Source organism: Vulpes lagopus, chromosome 3, assembly GCF_018345385.1.
Source record: "Vulpes lagopus strain Blue_001 chromosome 3, ASM1834538v1, whole genome shotgun sequence".
NCBI classification, from domain to species: Eukaryota; Metazoa; Chordata; class Mammalia; order Carnivora; family Canidae; genus Vulpes; species Vulpes lagopus.
This window is the reverse complement of record NC_054826.1, coordinates 125,486,141-125,507,574: the sequence shown is the minus strand read 5'-3', so window position 1 is coordinate 125,507,574 and position 21,434 is coordinate 125,486,141. Positions and strand designations below refer to the sequence as shown.

Here is a 21,434-nt window from a genome sequence, read left to right as displayed (position 1 = left end):
AGAAGCAGGCTCCATGCAGGGAGCTCGATGTGGGACTCAACCAGGATCATGCTCTGGGCCAAAGGCAGGCACCAAACCACTGATCCACCCAGGCACCCCCTTTTCACCATCTGGTAGCAAAACCCGCTTTCCGAGTGTGAGCTATGGCCTGTCCCCACAGAGAGCTTTACACATACTATCTCATTTAACCCTAACAACTACTTGAGATGAGGACTCTTACTGTCACGGCCACTGTCTTGATGAGGAAGTTGCCCGTGTCACCCAGCTCTCGGGGATGGAGGTGACACCTGAATTCAGGTGCCTAGCCTCAGAGGCCACACACCGAACCTCCTCACCGCAGGGCCTCCCCAGCCAAGGGTCAGGGGCGGTAGGACCACGAGAGTGTCCCGTGGCTCCTGCCCCTCTACTCCCAGCCCTGCTTCCTGAGCCTCCCTGTCCATTCCTGTCTGCCAGCCTCGGATTCCCCCCCCAGGGGGTCAGGGGCCCTGGGCAATGGCAGAGCAAGCCGCAGTGAGTGGCCTGTCTCTGCTGCAGCTCCTGGACCTGCCTGGTGGACTTGGAGGGTCTCAACATGCGGCACCTGTGGCGGCCGGGGGTGAAGGCCCTGCTGCGCATGATCGAGGTGGTCGAGGACAATTACCCCGAGACCCTGGGCCGGCTGCTCATTGTGCGAGCCCCTCGCGTCTTCCCGGTGCTCTGGACGCTGGTGAGAGTGGGTCATGGGTCCGAGCCCCACGTTGGGCATAGACATTACTTCAATAAACGAAAACTTAATAAAATGGTTGTCCTGTGAATGACATCTCAATATAAAACAAAGCCTTTCCATCCTGTCTCCTCTCCCTCACTTCAGATCAGCCCCTTTATCAACGAGAACACCAGGCAGAAATTCCTCATCTACAGTGGCAGCAATTACCAGGGCCCCGGAGGCCTCGTGGACTACCTGGACAGAGACGTGATCCCCGACTTCCTTGGGGGAGACTGTGTGGTGAGTGTGCGGGTGCAAGCCCTGGGCTGTGGCCTCGGGAGGAGCAGAGATGGCTGGGCCAGGCTGCAGAGGTCTGGGGGGCTGGAGTGGGGCCGGCCGGCTTTGGGGGGGCTGGGACCTGGAGAGGCCATGCGTGCTCTCTCTCTCTCTCTCTCTCTCTCTCTCTCTCTCTCTCGGGAGGGCAGGGCTTGTTTTAGAAGCTGCTGCAAAGGACGCTTGGGTGGCTCAGCGGTTGAGCGTCTCTGCCTTTGGCTCAGGGTGTGATCCCGGGGTCCTGGGATCGAGTCCTGCATCAGGCTCCCTGCATGGAGCCTGCTTCTCCCTCTGCCTGTGTCTCTGCCTCTCTCTGTGTGTCTCTCAGGAATAAATAACTAAAATCTTTAAAAATAAGCTGCTGCAAAGAGAGGTGAGTCCTCTCCAAAGGAGGGGCCTGACCTTGGTTCTTTCAGGCACAATGATCCACGTGGAAGTTTCTGAAAGCCCAGAGACCAGGCCTGTCAAAGGTTTACCTGGCTATTCCCCATTCAGTGTGTTGCTAGGCAGCCATCAGAGTTCACCTGCTGACTTTGCGCCCTCTGCTGCCAGGAGAGGTGACTCAAACATCCCAGTGGCCTGGACCACGGAGCTGGTGTGCCCAAAGGGATTTATTTCCAACCCACAGCCCCACGGAGTGGGAAGATCGGCCAACTGCTTCAGGGAGAGGCAGCCACAGACCCCTTTTACTGCCTCCCCCTGGGGGTGAGATGACACAGGAATGGGTGACCTTGCGTCATAACTGTCATCTCTCATCTGGCTACGGGAGGCCAGGCCCCTCTCCCTTCTCTAACAGAACACCAAATTCCAACCATACATGATTTCTGAGTAAAAAATAAAAGGCATTTCCCAGAAATTTCTGCCAACCTTGTCCATTGTCTCAACTTGCTGAGATACGCATACGTGATTTATGCTTAGCAAATGGGCCTGTAAGACCAGCATGGTAATAAGAGACTTGAGCCTGGGGGGCCTGATAAACATGGGTTTGTGCCCGGGCTCAGCCACTTGCTGTTGTGGGACCTCAGGCGAGTGGCCTGACCTCTCTGAGCTTCCATTTTCCTTCTCTGTGCACAGAATAATAGCTCCAACTACATGTGGTTCTGGAGAGCACATGAGGTCATGGAAACCCTGTACCCTACTCACTAAGGGGTCGCTGTTACACCTGCAGTTTCAGGGTCATGGCTGGATCCTGACCTGCCACGTTTGTCTTTGTTTCTCAGTGTAATGTCCCCGAAGGAGGGCTGGTCCCCAAGTCCCTCTATCTGATGGAAGAGGAACAGGAGCACACGGACCAGCTACGGCAGTGGAGAGAGACCTACCAGTCGGCCAGCGTGCTCCGAGGGGCCCCCCATGAGGTGCTGGGACCTGGCCTGGGAGGGCCACTGGGCTGGGGTGTTGTCTTAGGTCAGGGTCCCCTGAAGCAGAGCCGGAGACAAGAGTTCTTGTGCCAGCGGTTCGTTGAGGGTGAGCTCTCAAGAGAAACCTGTAAGGAGCAAAGGGACAGGATGGGAGTGGGGAAGGATGTAAGCACAGGGGCAGTGCAGCCACGGCTCACCCAGCCTGATTGCAGTGAAGCACTGGGCTATGCAGAGCATGACAGATGGATAGGCCTTCTGTACCCTCATGTCAGTCCTTGGCTGTGGGTCACCCACCCCGTGACAGGTGGGACCTCCCAGCCATTTCAGACAGAGGCAGGTCCATTTGCCCAGAGCTGTTCTTAGACAGTGGAGGCTGGGGCCTCAGTGGCCCATCCTCCCCACAATGAGGACTGGGGACCCAGGTGGGCACCTCCTGCAGCTGACCTCCCATCCCAGCTCCCCAGGTAGGATCCCAGACCAGACTCTGACTGTGCCCCTCCCCATGCAGGTTGCAGTGGAGATTCTGGAGGGGGAGTCAGTCATCACCTGGGACTTTGACATCCTGAGAGGGGATGTGGTGTTCAGCCTGTATCACAGCAAGCAGGTGCCCAAGCCTGGCCCCCAGGAGCCTGGGGCCGGGGCTGGCGGGCAGCTGACGGACAAAGGCTGGGTCCTAGGTGTGGATTACAGCCGTGTGGAGGCCCCTCTCGTCTGCCGGGAAGGGGAGAGCATCCAGGTTTGAATTCCTTTGTTCATTTAGTCATTCATCACGCAGGATTGAGTGTTCACCGTGTGCCAGTTATTCTAGGAGCGCCAAACTAGATGAACTAGATCTGGCCTTTGACCTCAGGGACCCTGTGGGACAGTCGGGGAAAAAGACTGAGCAGATCCAGAACTCTGGGGACCCCAGAACCCCAGCCTCAGAATCCCTTGGACTCTTGTCAAAGATGCAGATTTCCAGGCCCCATGCCAGGAGTGTAACTCAGAACCTTTGGGCACAAGGCCTAGACTCTGCATCCCTCACCCTCTCCCAGTGATTTCTGATGTGTAAGTTCCAGAAGCTACGCAGCAGAGACGCTCCATGTCTGGGGACAGAACTCAGATGAGGCTTGGAACATGAACCCCCTTGCTACTCACATTCTCCACGAGGCCAGAGCTTGCAAGTCTTCTATCACCTGCCTCACTCACTCACTCACTCACTCACTCACTCACTCACTCACAGTGTGCCAACAAGCTCTGGTGAGCAGATCTCACCACAGGTCCCTGGGCAGCAGGCTGTCTTGACCTCACACACCAGCGCCCCCAGCCCTCCCTGAACTTGCTTTTCTTACAACTAATACCCACAGTCTCACTGTCCAGGCCCTCAGCTAACTCTAACCAACCTGCCAGTTCCCTGCCCAAATCCCTCCCAGGGCAGCAGAACAAAAGCCCCACCAAATCCAGGCATTTAACCAGCTGTATTTGTGGTCCTGCAACCACAGCCTCACCCCAGGCCTCCACGCTCACCAGATTCAGAGGGAGGCTCTCAGCCCCTAGAGATAAGGGGTAACAGCAGAGAGGTCAAGGATGACTTTGGGAAGCCCTGGAAGAAGTCCTGCTGGTGGACTGGTTTAGCAAGGGGCTCCCGTCCCCAGGCGGACCAGAGCCTCAGGCAGGGCTCCTGTGTTGCAGGGCTCCCATGTGACCCGGTGGCCTGGCATCTACTTGCTCCAGTGGCAAATGCATAGCCCCCCTGGCAATGTGGCCTGCAGCCTCCCGGGTGTGGAGGACGTCCTGACGGCCCTGCATAGCCCCGGTCCCAAGTGCAAACTCCTCTACTACTACGAGGTGCTGGCATCTGAGGACTTCAGGTAGGCGGGGTTGGAGTAGGGAGCTTGGGCAGGAGGGGCCCCCCTACTTCCCTCCAGGCCAGGCCCACAGCACTTCTGAGGCCCCTTCCTTCTGGGCTGGAGGCATTGGATTTACCTCCCCTACTCGCCTTTGACCTTATCCAGGCAGGGCTCCAGCACTGGGATTGTTAAAATTCTCCAGTGGTTCAGTACATGTGTGAGCAATCGGATCAAACACTATGTCCAAATGCTGCTCCAGCCACAGAACCTCCCCTTCAAATGAAACTTTGGACAGAAGCCCCGCATACCAGATAGATCGCGGTGGGGAGGGGAGCCCAAGGCCCTCCTATTTGGACCTCTTCTCACTCCTAGAAACCCATTAAACAGGGTTGTACCGTCCTAGAACATTGCAGAATAGTGTCTCGCGACACCTCTCCCCAGGCGTTGCTTTCAGAGAGGCAGGTAGGTGTTGTGGTTGCGACCTCCAGCACCTCCTGGTTGCCGTGTGACCTTAGGCAAGTCACTTAAGCTGTCTGAGCCTCAGCCTCCCCATCTGTTAAACGGGGACCACTGAAACCCCTACGTCATGGGGTTGTCATCAGGATGAAATGGTTGGCAGGTTGTCATCAGTCCTGCCCTTCACTGAGGTATACAGTGAGCACTTGATAGCAAAAATGAAGCAGAGAGTGAGGAGATGGAGTAGGCATTTTCTTCAAGGCTTTACATTTTATCTCTTAAAAACAAACATGATTTTGCATCCTGCTTCATGAAGTATCTGTGTTAGTTTCCTTATTTTTCTCTTCTTTTTTTTTTCTTCCTTAAGTAGGCTCCATGCCCAACATGGGGCTTGAAATCATGACCCTGAGATCAAGACCTGAGCCGAGATCCAGAGTCAGACCAACTGAGCCACCCAGGCACCCCTGTGTTAGTTCCCCTCTAAAAAGAAGCCTTTGTATTATTTACCATGGAGTCAAATTGAAGCTCTGGCAGGTGTCACATCTGTATCCATATGCAGGTGGAGCTCCAAGTATCCTAAGGGTGCATGCAGCTCAGTGTGGGAGATACTGGGCCAGCGGTAAACGGCTTGTTTTGGCCACTGGGCACCAATGCCGGAGACAGACACTGTAGACACAAGGGTCTGGGGGTTGCTGCCTCCAGGAGGGCAGGTAGGCTGAAGGGTGGGCCAGACGCTGCTGGCCAGCCTGTCTGGACTGGTCAGTGTGGGCCAGCCTGGCTGCCCGGACCTTCAACAGCTCACAGAGAACCAGTTCAAGGGCATGTCCCTGGCTGTCCCCAGTAGGCAGGCAGTAGGCTGGATCCCAGGGGTCCAGACACACAGGTCTACCATCAAGGACCAGGAGACCACATGACACATGTGTGTAATTATGAACAGTACTGTAGGGACACCTGGGTGGCTCAGTGGTTGAGCATTTGCCTTTGGCTCTGGTCGTGATCCCAGGGTCCTAGGATCGAGTCCTGCATTGGGCTCCCTGCAGGGAGCCTGCTTCTCCCTCTGCCTGTGTCTCTGCCTCTCTCTGTGTCTCTCATGAATAAATAAATAAGATCTTAAAACAAAACAAAACAAAACAAAACCAGTACCGGATGCCATGAAGGTATTCCAGCCTGGGGTCCTCACCCAAGGTCACACAGCTAGGAGGTGCCAAAGGTCTCAGCACAGCATGTTGTCAGGGCACAGGACAAGGGGCTTGGCACAGGATGGGCAGGAGATATGGAGGGGTTCCTGGGAAGTGACATTGGAGTTGAGACCTAGGTGGCTTACACACATATAGCCTGGGGGGAGTGGGTGGTTGTCAAAATGCAGACCCTGCAGCTGTGGGGCCGGGGAGACTCTGCAGCTCTAACAAGCTGCAGAGGGTGCTAGCGGTGCTGGTTTCCACACCAGGCTCCCAGTAGCCAGGCCCCTAAAGCTGCGCTGGCCAGCAGGTAGCTACTAGCCACACATAGCAATGACACTTAGCTGTTACAGCTAAATGAAAGCCAAAAATCAGTTCCTCCGCTGCGCAGGCCACATTTTGTGTGCCCAGTAGCCCCACGTAGCTAATGTAGAATGTGCCCGGGCTCACAGAAGGTTCTCCTGGACAGCGCTGCTCTGAAGTCTGGAGTAGAAGTTAACCGAAGGTAACAGTCAGGAGAGAAAGTGCTTCTGGCAGCAGGTGCAGACCTGCACAGATTCCAAAACATGAGGCACGTATCAGAGAAGCTGAAAGGAGGTGTGGGGGTGGGGGGGCTAGGGATAGAGCTGGGGACTGGCAGGCTGTGGGGCACCCTCTGGGCCATGCTAGATCCCCGGCTCAGGGGAGCCCCTGCAGGTTCGCCCCTGCAGGTTCGTAGCAGGCTGGGATCTTAGGGGCTGGGGCAGGAGGATGGGTGGAGCCTCGTTTCTCACCATAACTTCACTTGCTTTTCCCTCTGCACTTGCCCTCTGTGCCTGGGGTGGTTACCAGTCTTGTGGTAAGAGCCCTGGGGCCCCATCTGCAGCATCACCAGCTTTTCCACTGCTGTGTGAGGGCCCCAGGGCTCTGTCACCACCCGAAGGTAATGTGCGTGTGACGCCCTTCCTCCCCAGGGGCTCCATGTCCAGCCTGGAATCCTGCACCAGCGGCTTCTCCCAGCTCAGCGCCACCACCTCCTCCTCTTCAGGCCACTCCCACAGCAGCCCCCTGGTCTCCAGATAGCTGGGACTGAGCCCTGTGGGGCAGCCCGCTCGCCTCCCACGTCTGCGAGTGTCCAGGGGGTCCGGGACCGTGGGGGGGCTACAGCCCAGGGAGTGGACACTAAGTTGGGGCATCTGGAACCAATGGCAATGATCCAGCTCGTGCACTCTTGAGGATGCAAGGACAGAATTACCTCCTGTGGGCTTACTGTAAGGAAAAGCCCAGGAACAGGTGGGTCTGCTTGGTCTGGGAGTTCAGAAATGTCATCAGGCCCAGCATCCCCTCTCCACCTCTGGCTCTGCTTTCCTGGGGCAGCCTCCTTCTCAGGGGCCCTCCCCATGCAGGGGGCCCCATCACCGTTAGGCTCCCCCTTTCCCACCAGCTCAGCTGCAGAAGAGAATCTCTCTCCCACAAAGTCCCATCCGAGCTCCCAGAGTTGAGTCTAATCAGCCCATCTGGATCCCACACTGCACCAATGACAGTTTCCAGGAGACCCGAGAACACTGATTGGCTAGCAGGTCCTGTGTCCGATCTGGACCCATCACCATGTGGGGATGGGGTCTCAACGATTGGCCCACCTGGACCACATGCCTGTACCTGAACTGGTTTGTAAAGCATAAAGGGGTTGCCTCCAGGAATACTGGGGTACCCCACAAAAAGAAGAGGGAAAGAACGCTGGGTAGGCAGAAATGACTGTGCTCACAGCTGATTCCTTAGCGATGTCCTGTGTCTCAAGACGTGTGTGTCCCATGACATGTATCACGAGCATTTACAGGAGTTACAGGCTTCACTTTCTGTGGGGAGCAGCCCACCTGGACCGGAAATCCGTTTTCCCAGCACTTGGCTAGGAAGTCAACCTGACCACCGCTGACTTGAGGAGCGTGAAGAGGCCCAGGCAGTGATGAAGTGGCTCTGGCTGTCTTTAAACTCCTCTGGAAGCCCTTTCCTTTCCTTGGAGCTGTTTGACTATGACTTTTTTGGTTGTACGTCACAGAGACTCACACAAAAGGGTAACAAGTCATGAGTACGTGTAACTGGCCAGTCTAGGAGTCCTTGCTTCAGGTAAGGCTGGATCCAGGATCCAGTCCTGGCATCAGGACTCCCCTGTGGGGAGGAGGAGGTTATGACTCTGTTGTGTCTGCCCCGGGGCAAATATGACCCCTGGAACCAGCTTCAATATTGACAGACTTTCCCTAAGTTCCAGATTTTTGGGTATCCTTGGATACTTCTTTCCTTTCCTGGGCTTCCAAAAAGGCAACAAGTCAGAGGTTACTAACTGGCAGCCTGCAGTCTGATCTGGCTTTTGTTTTTTGCCTATAGAGAGATTTTTTTTTTTAATTTTTTTTTTAATTTTTATTTATTTATGATAGTCACAGAGAGATAGAGAGAGAGGCAGAGACACAGGCAGAGGGAGAAGCAGGCTCCATGCACCGGGAGCCGGACGTGGGATTCGATCCTGGGTCTCCAGGATCGCGCCCTGGGCCAAAGGCAGGCGCCAAACCTCTGCGCCACCCAGGGATCCCTATAGAGAGATTTTTGAAAAATATTTTGTTTACTTGACAGAGGGAGAGAGAGAAAGCAAGCACAAGCAGAGGTAGAGGCAGAGTGAGAGGGAGCAGCAGGCTCCCCACTGAGCAGGGAGCCCAACGTGGGGCTTGATCCCAGGACCCCAGGATCATGACCAGAGCCAACTGCGGATGCTTAACTGACTGAGCCACCCAGGTGTCCCGCCTATAGAAGGATTTAAAAACGGGCATTTCACACAGAAATCAGGCTGTCCGGCTTCCCTCAGGCATTTGGGACTGTTGACAAAATGGGGCCACTTTTGCCATGTAAAGGCAATACAACTGTGTCCCTGGATGGGACCACCCCAAATCCTCACCTCTCTATCAACCAGTCCACCTCACTCAGTCACATTATCTGGCTGGGAGGGACCTCACTGATATGGCTCTGTCAGCAGCAGCCCCAGGTGCCACGTGGGGCCAGATGGTTCAATGTCAGTCTTCTTTCATAGCCTTGCTTACAGCTGGGGTCATCTCTGGTCAATACCCAGAGTTACGGGGCCTTGCCCAAGGAGTAGGTTTACAACCATGGGCTTCATGCTTCCATGCAGTCTCGACGTGATGGAGCAAGGAGAGCAAGGACTTCCTTGCATACCAACCTCACCCCAAACCTGGAGCAGAGGGAAGGAGTTATTTTGTCAGAGACATCTTTCTCCTTGCAGAGAGGGAATCTCATCCACCTGTTTGTTCCTCAGGTACAGGAACAAAATCCAAACTGCATCCAGCTTCGAGGTGTGTGTGCACATCGAGGTGTGTGTACACATGAGACAGGGGGAGCCTGGAGACGTTCTCCAAGTGAATTGCTCCCACGTCACCAGGTATTTATCAGTCAGGATTGTGAGATACTTTCACCAGTCTTTAGATGAGTTTCTAGTTTGCTTTCTAAAACCCAGGTGTGCCCTAGAAGCATTCTGGGGTAAGCTGCCCTGGCACTCCCCACACACTAATCACATTAATTGTCTAGGACTAGCACCAGGGAAGGATGGAGAAGCCTTTCCTTGACTTGGGATTATACATGGCTTGGCAACTGGAACCTGTATCTGCTGTGAACAGTCCAGCCTCAGACCCTCTCAGTTCTCCCCCTGAGAGCTCATTCTTTCTCCTTTAAGAAAGATCTAGCTCAAACTGACTTAGGCAACGAAGGGAATTCCATTGGGATGGCTAAGGGCTTTCTTGCTGCAAGTATGGCTGGATCCAGGAGCGCAGTGTCCCCAGGCTCGTGTGCTCATCCTCTCAACCTCACCCAGCCCTCTTGGTTCTGTATCTCTTCTCACACTGGTCTCATCCTCTCCTCCACCCGGTGGAAAAGGTGGCTGCCAGCAGCCCCAAGCCTACAACCACAATCTCTAAGGCTCAGAGAATTCTCTTTCCATCTCAAATCCCACAGAAGGCTCTGACTGGCCCTGTTTGAGTCGATAGGTCGCTCCTACAGATGTATTGGCCAAGGGGCTGTGGGTCCTGTGATTGCCATTTCTTCCAGAAACAACAGTGGGATAGGAGAGAGCAGGTCACCCCAGGACAAGGGAGGCTGGGTCACAGAAGCAGCAAATAGCCATGCTGGCATCTGCTGCCATCCCCCTCCCTTGCTGGAGGTCTCTGGGGTCTAAGCTGAAGCTCCATCAATCAATAGGTCTTTCCTACCTTTGGGAGGCGTGAAATTAAAAATCCAAGGAAGGGCTGCCAAGTTCCTGGCTTCTGTATTTCCCTAGACCTCAGGGTTGGAAGCCCTTTGGCTTGATCTTTCCCCATCTTGTTCATTAACCTGTTGTGACCAGGACAGAAACAACCCACAAGCCAAAGGATCCTGCCCATGCACTGTGTTTTAGGAGCTTGGGTCTTAAACTTTAGATGGGGCGGGGTTCAAACCCCAGCCTTCTTTTCACTAGCTGTGTAACCCCCAGCAGATGACTTAACTCCCCCGTGCCTCAGTTTCCTCATCTGTAAAATGGGGATGTGCCTACCTCATTCACTGGGTTGTAGTGGGACGAATGAGAGCAGCTGTAGAGTCCACAACCCAGTGCCCAGCACACAGAAAGCACATGATAAACATCACAGGTTATCCTGATGATCGAAGGCTTCCCAACCAAACACTCCAGACTCCTTCCTGAGGATGCCCGCCTGTCACTGTTTCTCATGGGACAGAAGGCTCGGCACCACGTGCATCTGGAGGAAAGTGGGTGTCAGACTATTCCTTCCCTCTTACTTTCCCATTTAGAAACTGCTTGCGTTTTTCTGGGCAAATCCACTAATCTGGAAGAGCATCATTCAGAGTGGTTATTTCCAACTGGCTAGAGAATGTTCTCCGTACAGGCTGAAATAAGGGGTTTCTGACAACTTCTTCCCCCCACCCTGCACTCTGGAATATATTGCTCCTCCTGTAAAATGAACTGTTGGATGAGAATACTGTAATTCTGTTCCCCACACTGGATTTCAGCCAGTAAAACATGATGTTCCCTATTTGCCTGATCATTTGCTCCAACCGAAAGCATTAAACGTTTCAAGTGTGGATGTACCTCAACTGTCTACCTCCTTAAACCCTGGAGGTTTCCCTGGGCTTGTTACTCTGCGCTGTTGTTTCTAAGACTCAAAAGCATTTTCAAAAGGAGTGATAGCACGCTCAAAGGGTTGCAAGTTGGTTCTTGGGCGGAGGTGGAGGGGAGCCCATTAAAAAAAATCACGTTACATATAAAGCACAGATACACGGTAGTAGTTCTCTAGGGGTGCGGCTGCCCGAACAAATTATCACGAACTTGGTAGCTTAAAATAACAGGAGTTGATTCCCTCACAGATCTGGAGGCCGGAAGTCTGAGATTCTGAGATCAAGGTGTTTGCAGGTATTCGTTTCCTCCTAACACTAGGAGAGGATCCTTCCTGCCTCTTCCAGCTCCTTGCTTGTGGCTACATCGCTCCCATCTCTGCTTATCTGCAGATGGGTGCTTCTCTGTACATCTTGTAAGGACACCAGTCACTGGATGTAGGGCTCATTCTAAATCTAGTAGGATTTTAGCTTGAGATCCTTAACTGATTACATCTGCAGAGACTACTGTCAAAGAAAGTCACATTCTGAGGTTCTGTGTGGACATTAATTCCGGGGGGGGGGGGACATTATTCAAATCATTGCATGTGCATCTCGTGCATAAATAGATATGTGTAGTTTATCAATGGCATTAAATGCAAATCCCCCGGCTCTGCCGACTTGGAACCTTGAGGGTGGGTTCCTGGATTCTACTTGCCAGGTGTCCAAGTGAAGGTGAGAGCCCTGCCGTCCACCTTTCTGGGCCAACTCTGCCTTGTTCCCTGGAGTTTGACCAAAGTCCTAGCCCTATGTCCAAGGACAGCCAGAGCCCTGAGGTTGGGGTTTGGGTGGGGGCCCTGTCCGCGGCACCACCTGTCCCTCCAGTGAGCTTCCTTGGGACACAGAGCAGGAGGCCAAGGATCCCACTTGGGGGAGCAGAGGAGGTGTGGTTATTTTATGTGACTGCTCTGGAGCCACCTGTCTATACTGGCTTTGGTTACCCAGCCCTTCCCAACACATCCAATTGAGGGGGAGGAAGCAGCCCTTGGCTGCTTTAGTACAGTGCGTATATTCACTTTCTGGGATTTTTCCATGGATTTCTCTGCAACTGCGGGCAAGAGCTCTTAAAGGACAGCTGACTGATTCCTGCATGTGGTGGGTGTTGAGAAAGACAGAGGTCCCTGGGGCAGGCCAGCTGGGATCAGGTCGGAGCCATGAGTCACTGCTGACGTCTATCCTGGGCAGAATTGCCTCCCCAGATGCCCCTTGGGTTTGAGGGGCCCAGAGAGGGTGGATCACTCCAGGGCTCCCTTGTGGCCTAGAGGCTGCTTCTGGGACCAATACCTCCTCTGAGGCCAGGGGTCAGGTCCAAAGCAGACCTCTGGGGCCTCCACGGAGGCAGGTCTCAGAGCACTAGTGGGGAGTCTGGGCTGGGCCTGGAAGGAGCCGGAAGGAAAAGTGCCAGGTGGTTCCCAGGGACAGAAGAGGTGGCTGTGGCCTCCAAACTTCTCTTCCAGTCCATTTCCCTCTCCTGCCTTCAGTGCTCCCCTCCCCTGCCAAGGCATTCCTGAGGAACACAGGTCCCCAAAAAGCATAACTTGAAACCTCTCACTTAAGAGTTTCCTGGAACCCAAAGTTTTCTGACACACAGACCCCTTTGCACATCCAGTGACAGCTTCGGGCCTCACGCTTGAATTGTTCCCATATTGAGGCTAAGAGCCTTTGAAAGCCCACTTGTTAAGCCCAGGATTGAACCTTTTCCTGGAGACTTTCCTGATGCTTGAGTTTTATAAAGAGCATCCCAGCAGCTGTGTGTTACCATGGCAACTTGCACAGCATGCAGGACTCTAGGGATTCCAAGTTGGGCCACCAAGACATCTGGTCCACATTCTGTGCCCAGGGGTCTTCCATCACTACCATGAGGTGGGGAGGGGATCCTCATGCCCCCAGAACTATTCCACATTAAACCCCAACTAGCAATCCCGAAGCTTGAGGACTTGAGCTCTTGCATATTTGTGTCAACATGTGTCTCTACCCACCACCAGAGGTAAGCGTCAGAATCTCAAAACACTTTTCTGCCTCTGCTCCATGTCCCATCTATGCTCCGCAAATCCCTGAGTCCAAAATGTGCCTCTCCAGGAACAGTACATTAGGACTGTTAGACTCTTTGGATAGCCAAAGACCCCCAAATATAACACAAAGTGCCTCAAGCAAAAATGGTCCGTGTAATTGGTCCAAGAAGGATACTGGCTTCAAGCATAGCTGGATCTAGGGGTTTAAACAATGTCCCTTTTCCCTTGATTTGTTTCTTCTCCACACTGGCTTCACTCTCCTTCTCCACATAGTTCAGAACCTGGCAGGTGGATGTGTTTTTCCCCAAATTCTAGCAGAAGTTCCAGGGTGGGCTCTAGTGGGCCCACTGGGACAGACTATCTCTGACCCATTTATTCATGACATCTGGGACTTGGAGGGGATGGTACCAACCAAACCAGAGGGATGGAGAATGGGGAGAGATAGTACCATAAAGGCAATGGGAGGGAGGCTCACAGCCATGGCTCTCAGTGTCCTGCCTACCTTCTCTGGGCTTTCTCATTACCACTGGGAGGCATCTCAGATGCAAGAAACTACAAGCTTCTGGTAGCTACTGCTGGTTGCTGAAACAGAATTCAGCCCCTCTTTAGGGCAGGCTGGAAGTGCCAGGTAGTTAACCCCCAAGAGAAGCCCCCAACCCATGATGAGAGAGTATTGGCTGACAAACACTCCACAAGAGGCACAATCCCAAGCTGTCCTCTGCATTCTCCCAGAGACCCCAGGTGATCGAGTGGGGAGATGCTCACTAGTGTACTATGTACCGGCTGCCTTTCCTACCCAACCTCACTTTCCTGTCTCCCACCAGGGCTTCTTGGGGATCACCTCCCAAATAAACTACTTGCCCTCATATTCTTATCTCAGGTTTTGCTGCTGGGAGGGATCCAAAGACAGAACATCTACTAAAAGAAGAGGGACTGGTGTTGGGAAGGCACAATACATAACCTCACACAAACGGCGAGGGTGAATGTATCCTAGTCCTTGAACCAGGGACGGCTCCGGCACGCCACAATGGACCTTCTTCACTCCCTCTGGCCTAAAATCCATCAGGCCCATTCACAGTACTGTAACATTCCCAGCTCAGCTGCCAGCCCAGCCAAGGACAGAGAAAACTCTGCAGAGGTCAGAGTTTTCAGGACAAGGGTTTCTATAGCCTGTTGCCTCAGAACCCCTGGAGGTGCTCCCTCTAGATTCCCAGACCCCCTGCCCCTCTGGGACAGGATCTGGACATCTGCAATATGATTCTCTGAGAACATTCTTGGGGAAATACACTCTGACCTGCAGCCGGGCTCAGGAACTGTGTCTTAGGAATATGCAAACGTGATTCAAAGGTGTTTGGGAACTCCTCCAAGCTCTTGTCACTACATCCTACCCTTGAACACTGGGAGCAAAACACCAAAGCAGCCTAAGGACCAGTTGTGCACTAAAAGAGAGCAAAACACAAAATGAGACTTCCAGGTGGAGCTGAAACACAAGTTCAGCTGGTTGTTTACATTTCTGGAAGGAGGAATTAAAACTTGAAGCATTTGCCTAGTTCCGTGGATAAGCAGCTGTCCTGAGGTTCCCAGACACACTGTGAACGCCACCCCTCCCATCCCTCCAACCTGGGTCACAAGCCCAGCAAACAGGGTGAGTCAAGAGGTAGAAATTACAGCAGCCTGGCCGTGGGCAGCATGGCCTTCGGGGATGGTTCACTAGGTGTAGGCTCAGCGTGCCCAAGGGTACCGACAACATGGCCTGTAGCTCCTACTGTGGGACCAAAACACAGCACGCTGGAGGGAGTATCGGAGGCTGGCATGGAAGTTCTCAACTTCAGGGAGAGAGACGTGTCCGGTTTAATCGGATCGGTAGTGAAATGGAATAGAGAGGCCAGGCAAAAGTGGGTCCAACAGGCTTTTAATGGGAGGTGCTCTGGGGGGGGTGGGGTTCTGCAGCCCGCAGGGGAGGGAGAGAGCGGGGAAGTGGCGCAGGGGAGGGCAAGGGGTTGGTTGTCCTAGGGGTGATGAATATTAGGCATATTACTGGTGGAATCAGCCTGGGGCAATAACTGCCCATGCCCTTAGATGGGATCTGGGGAAATACTGCTCAGGTTTCCTGCAGAGGTCCAGGCTTCCCTCAATGACATGTCCTCTGGCAGTCTGCTGGTGGTGGGAAAGTTCTGAGGTGGAGGCCACAAGGTGGGTGGTCCATCGCCATTGTGTTGGTGCTTCCTGATTCCCCTTGATCCCGGTTCCCCTTGATCCTGCCGGCCCAACATTCCTACAACATTCCTATCCTTTTGTTGTTATAGGGCGTCTGTTCAGATCTGACTACTTCCTGCTGATATAGGGGCGAAGTGGGGTCCCGCGGAAGTGGGCAAGCGGGAGTAGGGATGTAGGAGTTGGTTGACACATACTGGAGACATTTCCCAAACTTGTTCCTGGATGAATCGGAGAATGCAAGGGGCCACCATTAATAGTATGCCGATGATTAGGAGTGGGCTTAGGAGGGGGAGGAGCCATGTGGTTAGTGGGGGCTGCCACCATTGGGGCATAGTTAGGCCGCCAGGGTGGTACCGGGGCCTGGAGAGACTCACGAACTCTGGCGAGGGTGTGGAGATTGGTCTCGACTACACCTGTTTCATTGATGTAGTAGCAGCACTCTTTCTTTGAGGAACATGCAGGCTCCTCCCTTGTCTGCGGTGAGGAGGTCCAAGGTGCATCGGTTCTGGAGGGCCAGCCGGGCCAGAGAGGTTATCTGGTGTTAGAGGGAGGCCAGAGACTCAGCCGAGGCCTCGATGGCCACTCAAAGCCTTTCAGATAGGTCCCTGGTGGAACCTACAGAGTGGATTAAGGCCCCTGTCCCCAATCCCGTGGCCACCAGGGTTCAGGCCAGGGAGACCTCGACAACTAGTGGGAGAAAGATTGCCCTTTTTTGTTTTTTGGGGGGAGGGCTGGTAAGGAGGGCTATTTCTGCCTGACTATAGATAGTTAATCGTGGAACTAGGGAGACAGACAGACAGAGGAGGGAGGCAGAGGTATTGAGAGATTTAGATAGGGTGCCATTGCACCAAAAGAAACCACTGATAGGAGTGTGATGAGAGGTGATGTATGACTGGGTGACTCTGCAAAGGGATGAGTTAGGTGGAGTAACAGAAGGGGAATTGATGATTAAGAGGGTCAGTAAATAGGGGAACACTAGTGATAGAGGGATGAGGCACCGGGAGGTGTGGGTGTGGGGCTGGTGGGGCTGAATGCATTGGGGAGGGAACGGGCCACAAGGGGAGTTTTGCCTATAGCAGCACAGATAAAACAATGGGACAGATTGCCCGTGCCAGGAAGGTTGGCAAGGGAAGTGCCTTGTTGGGTAAGTTTTACCCAGGAGAAGGGGTCCTGGTCCTGAGGTGGGTTAGTCTGTAGGTGGGTTTGGAGAAGTTGTTCCTGTGCACGAATGGGGTCAGCTTGATCTTTTAGGGTAGATTGGTTTTGTAAGACCCTTATGTATGATCTAGATTTGGAGGGAGGCAGTAGGGTAGGAGGAGCAACCCCAGTGGTAAAGTTTCGCCATTACCCCCGTTGCCCAGCAGGGGTCCCAAGGGTCCGGAACAGTTAGGGCATATTTGCTGGACTGTTGGTAGAAACGACAAGGTTGATGATGGGCCGTAGAAGGACCGGTGAAAGGGCCCTGACAAAGATGATGGGTATTGCAGTAAGAATAAGGACAGCCCCCATTAGTTTGGACCCAATAATTTTGACAGTTAGGATGAGTCTGATCACAGGTGAAACAGATTATTGGATCAGAACCAGGATTAGGACCAGGTGGAGGGAGGGAGTAAAATCTATCAAAGGTGAAATTGATGCTAGCCTGGCAACCTAAAGGTTGACAATCAGGGGTAGAAATAAGGTGAGACAGGATTCCCTGGTCCCAGGTTTCTGTCATGTAAAACAATAAATAAACAAAAATAAATAAATAAATAAATAAATAAATAAATAAATAAATAAATAAATAAAGCAAACTAACCTCCACCTAAACCCAGGGTCAGTGGTGGAGTGACTAGGAGATAGGACCAGGAGGAGGATGGCGCGAAAGTTGTATTTGAGTAGGTCCCAAAGGTTGTGCCGTCCATACATCTTGCGAGGGGGCTCGCTTTAATTTAGAGATGTGTACCCACGGGTGGTGTCCTGTGAGTTTGGCGGCCATGGAGGTTGTAAGGACCACCGTATAGAGACCAGTCCACTTAGGCTGTAAAGTTTTTGGGTGTAGTTCTTTTAGTAGGACACTATGTCCTGGGGCCAGAGAGTGGGGAGTATCTGGTGTGGGTTCTCCTGGAGTAGGGGTGACTGAATCCGCATGGGCCCGTAGGAGGGCTCTTAGAAGAATTAGGTAAGGTAGGCAAGATAGGAAAGGAGGAGATGATGATGGAAGATTTTGAGTGAGCAGGAAAGGCTGCCCGTAGAGAAGCTCAAAGGGACTTAGACCCGACAGCCCTCTCAGGGTAGCTCTGAGCCTTGTTAAAGCCAGTGGGAGGAGGGTTGGCCGGGACAGGCAGGTTTCAAGGGTAAGTTTGGTGAGATGTTCCTTGAGAAGGCTGTTGGCCCACTCTACCTTACCCGAAGACTGGGGGGTGATACGGGATATGGAGTTTCCAGGTAATATTTAGGCTCTCGGAGACTTGCTGGGTGATGCTGGAGATGAAAGCCAGGCCATTGTCAGATTGTAGGGTCCGCGGGAAGCCTAATCTCAGAATCATGTGTTCGATGAGTATGGTGGCCACACATCGGCCGTCTCCTGAGCTGTGGGGAAAGCCTCTATCCACCCTGTAAAGTTGTCCACTAAGGTTAATAGGTAGTGAAAACATTTATGGTGCGGCATGTGGGAAAAGTCAAGCTGCCAGTCCTCGCCAGGTTGGTGGCCACAGAGCTGGTGATTGGGTCCCGGCCTGCGAATTCCCCCTTGAGCGTTTACAGTGGAGCAGGTTTACAAGATTAATGCACCTCTCCAATAACCTTTCAGAGATGTGGATAGTGGAAAAGGGGTTCTAGGAACTGGTGTAAGGCCTTGGGACCAATGTGTAGGGATTGATGTATGTCTGGGCCCCGCCAGTCATTGTCCAACCCGAGCGGTTGGAAGGCCGGACTTACTGGCTCAGGGTTTCCTCCGCGTGGAGGCGCCGAGGATCCTCCGAGACCGGGCTGTTGGATTTCCAGTGGCCCATCATTCGACATTGAGGGCGTGGCTGCGTTGGCTTCTTGGGATTGGGATATTGACGGGCCCAGTGTCCCTTGGTGCCGCATCTGAAGCAAGCCCGCCGGCCGCGGGGCTGCACCAAGGCTTGGGTCTGGAGCTGGACCTTCTGCTGGAGTCTAGCCTGCCTCTTCAGTTCAGCCACTTCCTCTCGGGTGTTAAAAACTTTAAATGTCATTTTCACCAGGTTGGGAATGGGAGTTTGGGGACCCTCCTCGGCCTTCTTTAATGTCTTATGGATATCGGGGGAGGGCTGAGAGATAAAATGGGTCGCCAAGACAGTAGTCCCGGCAGGGAGGCAGGGTCCAGGCGAGCGTACTGGGTTAAGGCCTCAGTGACCCTATTAAGGAAAATGGCAAGGTTTTCATCTGGGTTCTGAACGACTTCCCCGTTTATCATAGTTGATGGCCTTGTTAGAGGCCACCCCCGTGCCAGCGAGGAGACAATGGCCACGCCGTCGCGGCGCCGGCGCCGCAGCCACCCCAGATGATCACGTCCGGATCCACGGCGTCGGATGCCCGGCATCGGTCTAACGGCCCCCTGGCATGTTCTCGGGCAGTGGCCTGAATACAATACACTCCCTCGCCTCCATGCAAGGGCTGCGGGCTGGACAACATGCAAATCAGGCCAAGTCAAGTCCTATGCCTGGGCCAAATCTTGGAATTCCTTGATTCCTTGATTCCTGGATTAGCAGAGTAAGAGCCCAGCCATTTTTCAATTTGGCAAAGGTCCTGGAGCGAGAAAGGAGCGTGGCCCCTAACAACCCCTTCAGCTCCCGCCACCTCTCGCAGTGGGGAGGCCAGGTCAGGGGAGGAGGAGACCTTGTGGGATCTTGTGCGCACGGAGGTCAGAGGGGAGGCAAGAGCTTGAAGGTTGAGGGTCAGAAACGGGTAAAGAAGTGTGTGATTGGGAGGCAGGAGAAGGAGGAGAGGGGCAGGGGATTTCGGATAGGGAGAGGGCAGGGGGAGGGGTTCCCCTGACTGGGGGACAAGTGAGACCCTCGGGAGGTTCTGAGAGGGGGGAAGGAGGATAGGCATCAGGTGCTTTTGTTTCGGGGGCAGAAGGAGGTGGCGCCTGCACCAGAATGACTGGAGCAGTGGAACATCGGGAACAGAGGGAGGGGTGAGAGCGGAGGTTCCAAAAAGCCTGAATGTAAGGGACCTCAGATGATTTACCCTGGCGGTGATGGAGGTTGTTCGGATCCATAAGGATTTGGTAAGACGGCGTTTTCTGGGATCCTGTGAGAACCCCAGAGTTTCGAAATTGGCCGGTAGACAACCCAAGGGCAGTTCCCAGGATTCCTGCTGGGTAACCCAGAGGCTGAAAACAAGTGTCCCCATTTGCAGCTCAGGGTCACGGACAGAAACCGAGGTCACCGTGAGGATGAGGACGTCTCCTGATCCCCAGGGACTGGCGGAGGGCCACCCGGTGGCTCGGTGGAGTTGCCCTGGCACGGCCACGGCTTCAGGCAGGACCACCCGGACAGAGGCACAGAATCAGGGCAACTTACCCGGTATTTCCAGGCACTGGGTTCAGTTAGGGTTGTGGTAGGGAGAGGAGAGAGGCTCCCCACCAGCAGGGGCCTCGATCTCCTCCCGGGTTTCGGCACCAAGTGTCCAGTTTAATCCGATCAGTAGTGAAATGGAATAGAAAGGCCAGGCGAAGTGGGTCTAAACAGGCTTTTAATGGGACATGGTCTCAGAGAGGTTCCATGGTTCCACAGCCCCGCAGGGGAGGGAGGGAGAGAGCACGGAAGTCCCGTGCAGGGGAGGGCCAGCAGGCTTTTTTTTTTTTTTTTTTAAGATTTTATTTATTCATTCATGAGAGACAGAGAGAGACAGAGGCAGAGACACAGGCAGAGGGAGAAGCAGGCTCCATGCAGGGAGCCTGACGTGGGACTCGATCCCAGGTCTCCAGGATCAGGCCCTGGGCTGAAGGCAGGCGCTAAACTGCTGAGCCACCCAGGCTGCCCTGCCAGTGGGCTTTTTAAGAGGGGAGGGGGATAGGTATTAGGCATATTACTGGTGGAATCGGCCTGGGGCAGTAACTGCCCAGGTCCTTATATGGGGTCTGGGTAAGTACGGTTCAGGTTTCCTGCAGAGGTCCAGGCTCCCCCTGATGACATATCCTTGGGCGATCTGCTGGTGGTGGAACTGTGGGACCCAAGAAATTCAGAAAATGTTCCCCACCCCTGGCCCCTAGATAAGCACACCCTGCGGCCTGTAGCCCTAGTCAGTTCCAAGAAAAACCCGCAGAGCACACCCCATATCAGAATGAGGAACTAAGAGCTTGAGAAACTCCCCCACCCTTACTGAAAACCCCCTAGACCACCCCATAAAAATCCAGCTGTAACCCACCTCCAGGTCCAAGTCCCTGCTCCGCTGCGATGGGTATACTTGGACCCAGCTCGAGCTTGCTAATAAACCCTCGTGTGCTTTCATCCGTGTCGACTCCTTGGTGGTTTCTCGGATTCGCAATCTTGGGCACAACAGGAACGTTCTGAGGTGGGGCCACAAGGTGGGGGGTCCGCCGCCATTGTGTTGGTGCCTCCCAATCCCCCTTGATCCTGCCAGCCCAACAAGACGGGAAGTCATGCAGACTCTACATGGAGTCTGGGAAACTGGCCTGAGCTATTTCACTTCTCTGAATCAAATTCTTCCTGAGGTGAAACCAGACCAGCAGTACAGTCCATGGATACAGGATGGGCTCAATTAGGCTCTTGGACTCATGTCTCTTTGAAGCTCCCCTTACTAAGAGGTGAGTGGGGGCTGACTCTGGGGATCTTGGGCACCAGCTAACAGAACATGGTGGAAAGGAGGTCATGCCAGTTCTGAGCGAAAGCTTCAAAAGACCCTTCCAGGATCCCCATCCACATCTGGATCCTGAGCCTGATCCAGCCTCTGGGAGGAGGAGGCACCAGGTGAAGCCGTCATCAGCTGTGGCCATCCCAGACCAGACCCCAGTGGGCCCATTAGCTGTTGCAGACTTACCCATGAGCCCAGCTGAGATCACTGACCTCAGCCCACATCAACAATATCACCTAGTTTGACCCTAGAATCGTGAAAGATTATTATTTTTTCAGAAGGAGTAACTGGTGGTTGTTTTAAGCTGCCCAAGTTTTGGACTGGTTATGCAGTACCAGGTAAGTACTAGTTATTCCGTGTCT

The 21,434-nt window shown here is 53.7% G+C and overlaps 1 protein-coding gene across 1 annotated transcript in view; it reads left to right on the top strand.

Annotated features, from left to right (window-relative positions):
• Positions 1 to 8,244, top strand: part of SEC14L5 (SEC14 like lipid binding 5) — a 38,643-nt gene extending 30,399 nt beyond the window's left edge. The window contains exons 11-16 of the mRNA XM_041747189.1: positions 535 to 706; positions 851 to 985; positions 2,239 to 2,373; positions 2,885 to 3,112; positions 4,048 to 4,226; positions 6,793 to 8,244. Coding sequence (XP_041603123.1) covers positions 535 to 706; positions 851 to 985; positions 2,239 to 2,373; positions 2,885 to 3,112; positions 4,048 to 4,226; positions 6,793 to 6,901 — 958 coding nt within the window. The 3' untranslated portion in view covers positions 6,902 to 8,244. The remainder of the gene's footprint in view (positions 1 to 534; positions 707 to 850; positions 986 to 2,238; positions 2,374 to 2,884; positions 3,113 to 4,047; positions 4,227 to 6,792) is intronic.
• The last annotated feature ends 13,190 nt before the right edge of the window (positions 8,245 to 21,434 follow it).